General features: G+C 52.6%; 1 protein-coding gene across 6 annotated transcripts in view; it reads right to left on the reverse strand.

Moving 5' to 3' along the window:
- Window positions 1-443: 443 nt before the first annotated feature.
- The window catches only part of SLC12A3 (solute carrier family 12 member 3), a gene marked incomplete at both ends in the record, with an annotated part of 36133 nt that continues 23198 nt past the window's right edge, over window positions 444-13378 (reverse strand). For all 6 annotated transcript variants that reach the window (XM_082862165.1, XM_082862163.1, XM_082862161.1 and 3 more), the window contains 5 exons: window positions 444-585; window positions 5745-5812; window positions 7303-7438; window positions 10123-10209; window positions 12531-12642. In XM_082862165.1, coding sequence (XP_082718291.1) covers window positions 444-585; window positions 5745-5812; window positions 7303-7438; window positions 10123-10209; window positions 12531-12642 — 545 coding nt within the window. The remainder of the gene's footprint in view (window positions 586-5744; window positions 5813-7302; window positions 7439-10122; window positions 10210-12530; window positions 12643-13378) is intronic.

Here is a 13378-nt window from a genome sequence, read left to right on the forward strand (position 1 = left end):
ATTCCCCCTGTAAGGGCTGTAGGTGGGGTGCCCACTCTCCTGATATTGGAGGGGGGAGGCGTGTTTAGGGGGTGCTCCCAGGAAAGGTCTGTAGAAACGGCCCAAATTCACACTCAGCACTCTGACTAAAATTTGTATACAAATCAAAGATTGAAATCTTAATTTGTTGTAATCAAGAGCAAAAGAAAACTTAAAAGGAATATGAATCCACCAGAGAGTTTTCCAGACAGCTCCACCTGCTACTTCTCCAGCCCAGAAAAACAAAGCCCAGAGGACTTGTCTGATGGGAGTGGGGTCCAGATGAAATTTGGAAATCTCCCAGCTTCTTCCATGAGATCATCAGATGCTACCACTTCAAGTGCGTTGGGGCGTGTGTCCTGTCCCCGTGGACAGGCGGGCACCCCCTGCATCCTGGCTTTGGGCAGGCGCAGACAAGCCCAGGGTTACTGACAGTAAAAGGTGAGCACGTTTTCCTGGTTTCCTCGGATCAGGACGACCGGAGGTCTGAGGTCCTGGGACAGCGTCTCCAGCCAGGCCATGTAGAGCGAGCTCGGGCACTTCCCCTTCCTCCCTATGGGCAAGGTGCTGTGGGGCAGGAAGAAGCAGCAGATGGGGAATTACCAAGGGGCCTTCCCCACACGGCCCAGTTCCTGGTTTGCTTTCTGAACAGCGTCTCTGTGTATTGGCCCCTTCAGAGCTCTTTCTTCCCAGCCACCCTAAGAAGGACCTGCTGCTCTCCTTGAAAGCATGACCTGAAATGTACCTTCAGCCGCAAAGCATTTCTTTTCTTTTCTTTTTTGGCCGCGCCCCACAGTTTGTAGGATCTTAGTTCCACGACCAGATATCGAACCTGAGCCCCGGCAGTGAAAGCACTGAGTCCTAACCACTGGACCGCCAGGGAACTCCCACAACGCATTTCTAAACAAAGCCATGGCCTGCAACATCCCCATGATCTGGTCCCCACCAGCCTCCACAACCTCACCTCCCACCACCCGCAGCCTCACTCACACTGCTACAGTCACAGAAGCTTCCTTTCCACTCCTGAAAAAAATGGCAAGCTTGCTCCTGCCCCAGGGCCTTGGCATGTGATGTTCTTTCCACCCAGAAGGCAGTGGCCCCAGCTCTTCACCGGGTTGGCTCCTTCGATTCCCTCAGGTCTTGGCTCAAGGGCACCTCCTTCTCTGATCACCCTCTTCGATAACATCTTCCCATCTCTCTTCATCATGTCACCCTGTTTCATTATCTTCATAGCACTTCACACTCTCAAATCCTATTTTTATTTATTTGTGTGTTGTCTGTCTCCCCCCACTAGATGTATGTTCGCTCACGAGCAGGCTGGGTCTGTCTTATCCGCCTGTGCCTAGAACACAGTCTGACACAGTGAGGCTGTATGCCACTCATCCGACCACTCAGGTCATGCCAGCCTCGCCTCTCCAGCTACACACCTGCCTGTGGCCACAACAAAGTGATATGTTCACGTGTTTCAGCTGAGCGGCCTGGTCCTGCTCCCTGCCCCGTAGGTAAGGCCCTGGGAGCAGGACTCCGTTGTCGCCTGGGGAGGGCCCCTTGTCCGAACTGCAATGCTGTGCAAATAACAACATGCCCTGGGAATGCTCTTCAGCCACATTTTCACGGCTATGTTGGGAAGTGACTTTTCTACCACACTGAGATTCCAAAGACACGTGGTGATGCCTGCAGCCGTCCTGCTCTTGGCTCTTGGAGGTGGCAGCATCGCAGCTGCCAGCTGGCGCTACGTGAAGCTGGGGCACCAGCACCTTACGTGGGACTGCATTTTGTTTTCCCAGAGTACATCCACAGGTACTATTTCATCTGAACCTCAGAACCACCCTGGGGAACAGCTGAGGGAACTGGGCAGCCAGGAGGGTGCTGTGCGACACTGGGCTTCAGAGCCTGGCTCTGGGGTCAGAGAAGCTGTAGGAGTCATGGCTTTGTTACTCCCTCAGCCACGTGGCTTTGACAAATGGCTCACTGGCCCTGAGCCTCGGTTTTCTCTTCCCCGAAGTGAGAACACACATGCCTCCTTCATGGACGCTTGTAAGCTCTAACGAAAACCCAACTTAGGAAGGGTGCTGCACAACAATGCTCGCACAGAGTAAGCACTTCACGGTGTCAGCAGTACTGTCACCACGTATTACTATTTACCAGCTCGAGATGACCAGCCAGTGAGTGGCAGAGCTGGGACTTGACCCGAGGTCCTGGGATCTTTCCATCCCAGCGGCCCCTGCTCACTGCAACTCCCACCTCCACTGAGAAGGTGAATTGAGGTCCCTAAACAGCTGTCCCTTATTTAAAATTCCATCCTCAAAGCTTCACTTGCCACAAACACTATCCTCCCTTAAAAAGCAAGGTCCCCAGGATTGGGGAACCCGGTGGGAACAAGGACATTCCATTAAGCCAGTGTCACTTTAGTTAGTAGACTGTGTTTATGTTTGTCTGGTGCCTTTCCAGGGAAAAGGGAAGTGGGAATATGGAAAGCAAACTTTCCTGATTTAACAGTTACGCTAAAGGCTGGAAATGCCCTCCCGGAACTTCTACATCATTTTCCGGGACTGAATTCAAAAACTTCAAAGGCCACGAGGGGACTGGTGGCTGCGTTATCCAGGGCAGGGGACTCCCATAGCTCCTGCTGTGGCCTTTCCCTCCTGGAGCGGACCCTGTGCACCTGTCCATGCTACTGATTCCCTCGGCAATCTCCCCCAGTGCCAGCCAATGACACACTCTATTTATGTTCACAGGATGTGTGTGCTGTAAGCGACTAATCTTTAGAAATAAAGCTGCTTCAGAACAAAGGAGCTTCTTGTTCAGAACTGCATCTCTTAGCCACAAAGAAAGGCAGCCTTGGATCAAACCTAGATGCGGAAATATAACCGTGCTTCAGAATCAGCATCTCAGGCTTCAAAACCCAGTTGCCACTTGACAGCTGTGAGATCCCGGCAGGTGCTGAATTTCTCTGAGACTCAGTTTCCTCATCTCCTAAGTGTGTGTGCTGCGGAGGGGACGGGGGTAAAATAGAACCACTTCATAGAGTTTTGAAAATTAATAAGGCCCCAGTGGGTTGGGATTTGGGGATTAGCAGATACAAACTATTATATGTAGAATGGATAAACAACAAGGTCCTACTGTATATAGCACAGGAAGCTATATTCAATATCCTGTCATAGGAACTTCCCTGGCGGTCTAGTGGTTAAGGCTTTGCCTTCCAGTACAGGGGGTGTGGGTTCGATCTCTGGTTGGGGAGCTAAGATCCCACACGTCTCGTGGCCAAAAAGCTAAACATAAAACAGAAGCAATACTGTAACAAATTCAATAGACTTTAAAAATGGTCCACATCAAAAAAAAAAACAACTTAAAAAAAAAGCCTATGATAAACCATAATGGAAAAGAATATGAAAAAGAATGTATATATATATATATGTATAACGTAATCACTTTGCTGTAGAGCAGAAATTGACACAACATTGTAAATCAATTATACTTCAAAATAAATGTTTAAAAATAAAAAAATAAAATTAATAAGGCCCAGTGCCTTGAGTGTCATAGAGGCCCAACCGATAAAATGCAATGTCGATCACTGTTATTTTGACTACTACTATTTGGCTTTGAGGAGGGAGCCTTTATAGAAGAAACAGGGGTCTAGACCCAAAAGTTATGCCAGAAGTAGGCTGTTAGTGTGGTCAAAGTTTGTTGCGCTGGTTACGAGGCTGCTTTATCAGCAGCGCAGGTTAAGTTGAGCTCAAATGTGGGCCGTTAATCAGATAAACCGCTGATCAGCAGACGGCAAACGAGCCAGTTCTGCCTCAGAGCTGCTCTAGAAAAGCGTCCAAGTGCGCTGACGTGCTGGAAAATGTGATTTTTGTCATTTCATGGAGGCTTGGGAGGGTTTTTTCATCCTTAGAATTTCTGGGAAATGCAGGCTCCTGGGCCCCACCCCAGGCCCTGATCTGGAAGGAATTGAGGAATTTGCCGTTTTCCACAGTCTCCCGGTGCTTCTGATGAAGGTGACCCTCAGAGTGAACTTTTACGGGCACGTCTCCGGGCTGGAGACTGAGCAGCGCAGCTGCTGCGCCCTCCCAGTGGATCTGGCTTGACAGCCAGGGCCCCTTTGGGCAACAGCTGCGGCTGCCGCCATTGCGGGGGGACGCTGTGTGCAGGCCTCTTCTCTAAGGTGACTGGACTCCTGATTATTTGTATCAGCCAATCCCACAAAGACTGGTGGGTGGGGGATTGGTTTTCCCTATGAGATCCAGGGCATAGAGGAGTGGGAAGGGAGAGGTGACAGCAGGTAGTCACCTCCTTGGATGAAATTCCTCATCTTACTGCTTGAGAGATGGACTCATTTTAGCGGCGAATAAACTTAGAATCATAGCATGTTAGCGTGAAAAAGAATCTTGGAAATAATTTAGTTTAACTCTTCTCTATAATCAGGGAAACTGAGTCTCAGAGAAGGAGGGTTACCTGCCCCAGGCCACACAGCGTGCTGGCCGATGGCAGAGACAAAACGCAAATCTGTTTTGGAGGTGGCACTCAGGAAGAGGAGGTTTGGCACACCCACACCCCCTGGCTGGCACACAACAGGTACCACACCCAGGGAAAGTCGGGGAGCCATCCCAGGATGAAGCCATTGCCACCGTCTTGCCGTCTGACCCAGTCAACGGCCAGGCTAACCTGGCCCTTGAAACATTTTCTGCAAGATGTTAGCCAGAGGCTTGGAGATAAACCCACTTTCCTTATACCACAGTCCCCACATCAAAGGCAACATGAAGCACTTTCTTTGTACAAAAAATGATCTTCCTAAAAGCTCCAGGAAACATGGCTTCATAGAGCCATCTTCGTGGGCAGCCACCTGTGCATTCACAAAATGCCCCACTGAGAAGGGTCCCAGGCTGGGCTTCATGCTCTGCTGTCACTATCTTGACATTCTTAATCACTTTTGAACAAGGGGCCCCACCTTTTCATTGCACGCGGGGCCCTAGAAATCGCGTGCTCCATCTTGATTTCTGGGTACGAACAAACAGGTTCCACAGGCTTCCCTGCTGTCCTGCGGAATCCGGAATCCGCATGTGGCTCACCCCAGGAAATGTCAGGTACTCCGCTTGGCAAATGCCCACATCGCCTCTTGAGCTGGGCCTTTCCCAGCCACGGTCTGCCACCCTGAGACTCCCTGTGCCACTGTTACCTTCCACTCAGCCTCAGCCAATACCTGCCCTAGCGAGGCAGCTCCTAACCAGACACAAGCAGCAGCAACGAAAGCTCGAGGAGCTGACAGGCACGGAGACTGGAACAGCCAGGGCTGGGGCCGGGCTCTGCTTCCACTGCCTAGACCTGGCACCAACATCAATTGGGGGTGGCTGGTGGCCAAGGAGGGCTGGGTGGTTCCCAAACAACTAGGAATCGATTTTCTTCTGGAATGAGCTGGGTCTCCTTTGTCAAGCCAAGTTTGGCAGGAAAAAGCAGTGGATAAGGGAAAAGCGGTGGTGAGGGGAGTCGGTGAGACCCGGGACACTGGGGCCCCAAGACCTCTGCCAGCTGGCGCTCAGGCGAGGGGCACGGGGCAGATGCAGGCCCGGCCACGTGCTGAGAACCCACCCGGGCTGTGTTTACAGGAGCTTGGGGCCCTGCATCCTCACAGGGGAAGGCTTGGGTCCTCAGCCAGTGGCCACCCCTGCAGAGCTGACACCTTTGGGCTCGGCGACAGACTTCTCCTTCTGCAGGGTGCTACTTACATGATGACCAGAGCGGCATCCCGGGAGTAATCCAGCAGAATCTCGTTCAGCCTCACCTGCCGAAGGGACTGGGCGAGGAAAAGCCACGTGGTCACTTCCCATGTCTGGTGAGTGGTCCCGGCCAAGTCCAGTGGCCTCTTTGAACATCTCAAACCAGGTGTGTGAATTGTTGCCCCTAAATTATTATAGACTCTCCCACCCCCAAGAAGGTAAGTGAATGCCAAGCTCACCTCCTGGAGAAGCCCCCTGGGTGTTTCCATCCTGACTTTATTACCATGACCAGCAGGATCATGGCAGGGAAGAACCCCTCACATGGCTGGGAAAGCTGGGCTCAAATCTCAGCCCTGAGGGTTCCTGGCAGAGAGCCAGAGCAGGTAGCTCACCTCCCTGAACGTCACTGTCCACAGCTGTGCAATGGGTACAACAGTGCCCTCTCCCGGGGAATTTGGGGAGGCCTGAGGGAGATAATCTATGCAAAACCTGCAGGCCGAGGGGAAGCACTTGATAGGCGGACTTGGAGCAGGGGTGGAGCTGCTCCACCTCTCCCGGAACAGAGTAGCCAAGAGGCTTCTGTGGACACGATGCTTTACTCAGCGTTTTCCAAGGAGCTGGGCAGCTGTGGGAGGGTCTGGGGCCTCAGGGCTGCTGGGTCAGGGAATTCCCCAAAGCTGGGGTGGGCGCTGGGTTGTGTGGGGCTCCCTCCCACACCAAGGCCTGTCTCCAAATTGTTCAGAAACGACTGACACTCAGGGTCTCATAGTGGACGGCCACCCCACGTGAGAGAATGGAAAACCGAGGGGAAGTGAGTTCACGTAAACGTCCCAAGGTCGGCATTTGGGTGGAATCATTCTTCGCTGTGGACCCGTCCGGTGGGGTGGAGGATGTTTAGCAGCATCCAGGCCTCTACTCGCTAAATGACAGTAGCAATCCCGTCCGCACCCCCCACCGGAGGTGACAGCCAAAAATGTCTCCAGAAGTCACCAGGTGTCACACTGCCCCTCAGAACCACTGACGCAGAGCACACGGGGAGCAGAACTGTGGTCCCCAGGCCCCCAACTGCTCACCCTACCTAAAAATGGCCTTGGCAGCCACCACTCTCCTTTAGGCCCTATCAGCGTCCTGCAGATGCTGCCTGGGAGGCGGGGCGGGGTCTACAGCTAAGGGGAGAAGATCAGCCAGCTTTGTTGGCCCACAGGACAAATTGTGCCTTGACCTTCACCACCTGCCTTATGCATCCCTTCCTGCACACATGGAGGAACAGGGGAGGGGAGGGAGAAGGACTCCGGGCAGTCCATTGCCACGGCCAGGGGGCGGTGACTCAAAATGGGCAGGGGGACCAGGCTCCCACGCCAAGGAGGCTCCGAGATCAACCACTGGGTCACCCGTCAGCCCGAGCATGTATGGCTTGAGGACACCTCAGAGGCTTGGGGCAGGGAGAGTAGAATCGAGGGTTGGGGAGGGGGTTAAGGAAGCCCAGGACAGATGGGGCACAGGTGCTGACCCTGGGGAGCCCCTGGACCCCCACCCCACACCAGCAAGGCCCATCTCTCTCCTGCACCTTGATTCTATTCTTGTTAATCTCCTCATCTGAGATCTTCCAGGGGCAGTCTCGCCTCATCTCGGTGACCGTGGCCTCGTCTTTGAAACCATCATTCAGGCGGAAGGGCGCAATCATGTCCTCAAACCGCTTGGTGCTGGGGACAGAGAGAGCAAGTGAGACCGGGTGAGATGCCCGTTTCCAGGGGAATCAGGTCCTCAGAGGGAGATGGAAGTGGGTGCCACGGGGACATACATTTCAGGCTAAAACCCATTCTGACATTGCCTCTTACATCAAAGCAGCCTCTGTGTTGAATTCAGCACTGACGGGTGGGTCTGACTTTCAACAGAACTTCCACAAGTCGTCCACGAAGACCAACCTGTGATCCACCTCCATCCACCTGTCCATCCCCAGGTATTTACTGAGCACTATTCTGTGCCAGGCTCTGTGCTACACAACAGTGAACAAACCAGACAACATACCCCATCCTCACAGAGCTCACGGTCTGCTGGGCAACAAATAAGCAAATAAATACATATTGGAAGTATTATGAAGGCACAAACTGAGTACCGGGATGGGGACTAATTGGGCAGGAAGACCTCCCTGGACCCAAGGATGCCCGTCCTTCTGAAACCAGCTATGCACAGGGCAGGGGGTGCTGGAGCAAACAGAAACGAATGTGCAAAGGCCCTGAGGCAGAAGCATGCTTGGGCTGTTTGAGGAGCAGCGAAGGAGCCCATGAGTCCGGAGCAAGGCAAGTGCAGGGGAGAATGGGATGCCAACCAGTGTAAGTCAGGTAAAGGATGCCAACCAGTGTAAGTCAGGTAAAGTCAGGTAAAGGAGGAGCCCAAACATGTTTGGGCTGTTTGAGGAGCAGCGAAGGAGCCCATGAGTCTGGAGCAAGGCAAGCGCGGGGGAGAATGGGATGCCAACCAGTGTAAGTCAGGTAAAGGAGAAAGAGCCAGCAAAGGATACTGAAAGGAGGAACACAGAGGTAGGTGGGAACCAGGAGAGGGTGGTGTCTTAGAAGCCAAAAGAAGGACTGTTTCAAGAAGGATCACTGTGTCAAATGCCGCTGAGAGGCAGAGAAAGATGAGGACAGCAGTGGGCTCTGCGGATCTGGTGGTGTGGAGGTCACGGCCGAGGCTGGAGAGAATGATTTCAGTGGAGCAGTGGGAGGGCAGCCAGACTGGAGTGAGCTGGAGAATGAGGGATGGGGAGGAAGCGGCCACAAAGAGTGTAGCATCACTTTGGAGAAGGTTGGCTGTGCAAGGGAGGAGAGAAATGGTCCAGGAGGTGGAGGCAGATGTAGGGGCAAAGGGGGGCTTAAATATAATATGTGCTGGATGGGGTCTGCACGCTGGCTTGCGCTATCCTCTGCACTGAGGAAGGTCTTCCCCCATCTCTGTTCACGGCCTTTCTCAAGGCTCTGCTCCTTCACCAGCAGAGACGACCCTATATCCTCCTGTGCATTCTGGTCCCTGTCTGCAGCATTCTGATGGCTCTTGATATCCTCCCTACACCTAAGCCGGGGTAAACCCTGCAGGACAGGGCTGCAATTTACTCATCTCTGCCCCTGCAGCTCAAGCACAGTCCTGAGAGAATGGGAGAGTCAGTATATCTGTCACTATTAAATAGTTCCTTTCTTCTCTTCTTGATTTCCTTCCCTCTCCAGGTAAACAAGGGCTAAAGAGGTCAGGACAGACCTTACTTTATTGAGAAGATAGAGTCCTGGAAAACCTCACGTAGACAGATTGAGATAAAGCAATCCTATTGTAAATGTCTTCTTTTAAGAATATAAAATTGAACCATTAGGAGAGTAAATCATCCCTTCTGGCCCCACAATTGAGCCCTGATACAAATTCACACAGGAGTTTGCTTAAAGTCCACCAACTTGCCATTGCATGGGCAGGCAGGGGGAGTGGTCCCTCAGACCATTCGACATCTTCCCCCCTCCAAGTGCCAGTGGGTTAATATAACATCAGGGCCCGCAGCTGCCATGTTTCTGCCTCAGGGCCTTTGCACCTTCTGTTCTGTTTGCTCCAGCATCCCTCAGCCCCGTGGAGGGGACGTGCCTCTGACATGGCCCCTGCAGAAGGAGCTACCCTTTAGCTGTGTATTTCGGGGCATATGATTCTGCCATTCCTGGCCACAGCTAACTGGACCAAAGGTAGCCAAGAAATAGGCCTTCCAGTGGACTTTACCTTAGCTTGGCAGGAAGGGATGAGCTGGGCCAGTCACAGTCCCTTTTTTAGGCACTTAAATTAAGCAATGCCCAGAGAAGGAAGGAGGCAGCTTGTAGAGGATTGGGACTGCAGGGAAAGTTCGAGACGCAGAAAGAGCTCGGAAGCTACAAGCAGGCAGAAGCCACAAATCTGAAGAAAACGAGTGGAGGTAAAATCAGCCTTTTGTGAATAGCAAGCAGCCTGGGTTCCTGAAGTGTGAAGCTGGAGACTCCCTCAGCCCCCAGGTCTGTGGGGTAGGTGGGGGGGTGGTCCCTGGCAGATGAAACACAGGCTTCTGCTCGAGAGGCAGGATAGCCATGATTTGTACCAGAAGAGCTTCAAAAACACTTGGTGTGTGATAAAGCGTAAATGTGAACACTCTTTGGCCTCCCGCCCAGGTGTGTTTCTGGCAAAGACCACAGCTCTGATATGCAAAGGACCAGCAGGCAGGGGGAAGAAACACAAACAGAAATTAACGGCTGCACACTCGACCCTTCCTCTTTCTTTCCATGAGCCCAGTCTAGGTGGGGGCAGGAAGGACCATGTCCTTGCCCTTGGCTCACCAGAGAGAAAGGGCCGACCCTTCTGCCTGGAACCCCCAGCACAGAAAACTCACTGCTCAGCCTGCGGCTTCTGGTTGATGTCGGGAAGGATGTGAACTTCGTGGAATCCCAGCCGGAACTTGCTCAGCAGAGAAATGATCCTGGGAGATGGAGGTTTTTTTTTTTAATGTATTCATTCATTCAGTGAGTTTTTATTGAGCTCCTGTGGAGGATATAGCAGCAAGCAAAACAAACCCTGCCCTCGGGGAGTTCACATTCTAACCTGGGAGGAGGGCAGACAATAAATAAATATTGATAAAGCAGGTCAGGTGACATGAGTGACATGGGAAGGGAATTGTCCTGAGTATCTGGTGGCCACCTCTGGACTAGGGCGCCTCACATTTTAATGTCTGAGCACCTGCTGGGGTGTTACAGTGCAGATTCTGATCCAGCTGGTCTGGGCTGGGACCTGGGATTCTGCATTTCTCACCAGCTCCCAGGTTATGTGAGGCCAGCTGGTTCACCGGCCACACTTTGAGAAGGAAGGGTCTAAGGGATGGGAGGTGAACTGCAGGAAACTCCTCAGGTGGCTGAGGAAACAGATAACACACATGAACTAAGTACAGAACCAGGAGCAGCAAGCCAGATGGCCCTGACTTTGCATCCACAGGGAGGAGACGCCAACTGTGGTTTGCGGCAGTCAGGGAAGGCTTCACAGAGGAGTTGGTGATCTGGCTGGATGGTGAATGGTGGGTAAGACTTATAGGCCAAAGAGGGTGTCCGCACTGGAATCACTCAAGGAGCCTTCCAGACAGTACACGTGCCTCGGCCCTAGCCCCCCCATTGCATCAGAATCCCGGGGCAGGACACAGCGTTGGTGATGCCCCAGGACGAGGTGGTGGGGAGTGAGCACCCCAGGAGGGGAGTCCAAATGACCAAAGACATGGGGGTGCAGGGGATGGTGTGGAGCACGCTAGGGGACAAAAAGGAGATAAGCCCGAAGGAGCAGGCTGGGGCCCATCTGTCAAGCCACTGCTGGTCCCTGAACTGGGGAGTGAACTTAGGAACGCAGAGCTGTGGGCAAACATCTTGGTGTGCGGTGCTGGTTGGCAGGCCTGGGCAGGGCCTGGGTGGAGGCAGTCATGAGGAAGGCAGAGGACGTGGCCTGGTCAAGAGTCAGCTGGGGGGCAGAGGAGATTTCACACCCTTTGCTTGAAAGACATCCTATGACCCCACAGTGCTGCAGCCTTGAACTAAACTAAACCTGCTGAACCCAGCTTTCAGTTGGAGCTGGAACAGGAAGTCGAGAGGGCAAAGCAGCCTTCGAGGTGTGTTTACCTTTTGGAGAGCACAGGGAAGCTGATGCTGCGTCTCCCAGGCAGTGCTCTCCTCTGCATTGCTGAGAAGGGCCCTCCGGTAGAGAAGTTCTCAGTGGGGGATGAGGACAATGAGATGGGATTGCTGGTCACCCTTAACTCACGCAGTGGGTGATTCAGAAGGGGTCGTGGGGATGTGGTCCTGGCATAGGACTAAAGTGGCACAAGCCACGGGGTCCTGACCCTGGGGCGTCATGGCAGGCACTAAAGGCTGGGCAGGGTTTTCTCTCTGGTTAATTAACTGCGTGATTTGAGGCAAGCCACCCACCCCGTCCTTCCCAGCCCGGCTGCACCCTCCAGCAGTCCTCCATCCTACGACCTTAGACCTCACTTGACCTTGCTCTAAAGAAGCAGGTGCCCAAATCTAGGCACATATGTGCCACCTGCCCAATTCCTGCCACCTCCACACCTGTGCACCTGCCTACTATTTACTTCCTTCTCAGCTTAAGTCAACTCATATTCTTACTTAGATACATCCTGAAAGGAAATTGTCATCACAATTTAAACGGAAAACCAGCACCTCTTGCCAGAAAGATATGACCAATAAAGCCAGTAAACCAATGTCACTAAATTCTGGTGGATCCCATTTCCTGCCGAGCACTCCAGCCAGGCCTGCTTCCTCTTGTTTAGACAGAGAATCAGCCACAGAACTGGAGAATTAAGTCACTTCTCACCAAGAGATTCTTCAGGATTTTCCGCCCCTTATCCTGGCCACTGAAGTCACCTCTGGTCTCACCACGGGCAGCAACCCAAGCTTGGGGGGACTTTGCCCTGAAAGATTCTAAGCTCCGCCTCATTTCTGAGGAGGAGGGGCCTTCTCCATCCTTCATTTCACACAAATCTCCTTGAGGTTTGTGGGTTTAAAATTTAACAGCTCTCCCTGTCATGGCCGGGACTAGGGCATGTGCATCTTATTAAAGGGGGACAGGACACCAAAACCACCTCTGAAATGGAGAGAAACCTGCTCCTGCCCAGAGCTTCCTCACCACGGCTGTGACCTGAGAGGGGCAAGCCCCCGGGGGCAGTGGAGTGGGGGAGGCAGGCTGGGGCAGTGCTGGGATGACATCTACCGCTCCCGCGCGACCCACACAGTGCCCCCCACTTACGCCTTTCTCTCCTGGTCCAGCCTGTTGATCTGGCCCCCCACGAACACACGGGTCCTGCATTTATTCCATCTCTTCTTGCGGCCGAGGAGATAGGGGATGAGGAGGGTGAGGCCTGGCAAGGAGGGTCTCATGAGTCAAGAGGAAAATGCTCTCAGGATCCAGCCCTCTCTGAGTTCCTGCCCCGCTCTGCCACTAGCAAACCGCTTCCCCTCTCTGGACCTCAGTGTACCCACCTCTGTAATGAGTGTGTCAGACTAAACCAGGGGTGAAACGCGGGGCTCTGTGGGCTGGGGTTTATGTGGCCTGCACGATGCTTTTAAACAAGTGAGCTGGCATTTAACAATTGGGATATTTCACACGTAAATCTAGATCGCTGTCACTTATCACTGTGTAATCCACAAATGACCTCACTACTCTGTGCCTCAGTTTCCTTATTTGTAAACGGGGTTAATAATCGTTCCTACCTGGGGATTGCATTAGGTTAACCCATGCAAGCACTTAGTGTCAAGCATACAGTAAGTGCTCATTCAATACTATCTATCACATCCTATATACAATAGGATATATCTTACTGGAACAGAACATTTTCTCTGCATCTAGGACTCAATCAGGGTGGGAACAATAAAGCTGAGAATGATATGCTTTAAGAAAAATGGGAGAGAGTGTTTTTCTTTGGGAAGTGATGGATATCCCTACAGCTTTCCTGCGCACCAGGCCATCTCTCCCATTTATGTCTTGTGCCTGTGACCCCAAGGGCCTGTCCAGTCTGAAGGTTCCACCTCATGTTGACCTCAGCTGCTCCCCTAAGTCTCCCATTTTATAGTTGAAAAGCATGGGGCCAAGAGAGG

This window comes from Leucopleurus acutus (genome assembly GCF_964270905.1).
Source record: "Leucopleurus acutus genome assembly, chromosome: 20".
Classification (NCBI taxonomy): Eukaryota; Metazoa; Chordata; class Mammalia; order Artiodactyla; family Delphinidae; genus Leucopleurus; species Leucopleurus acutus.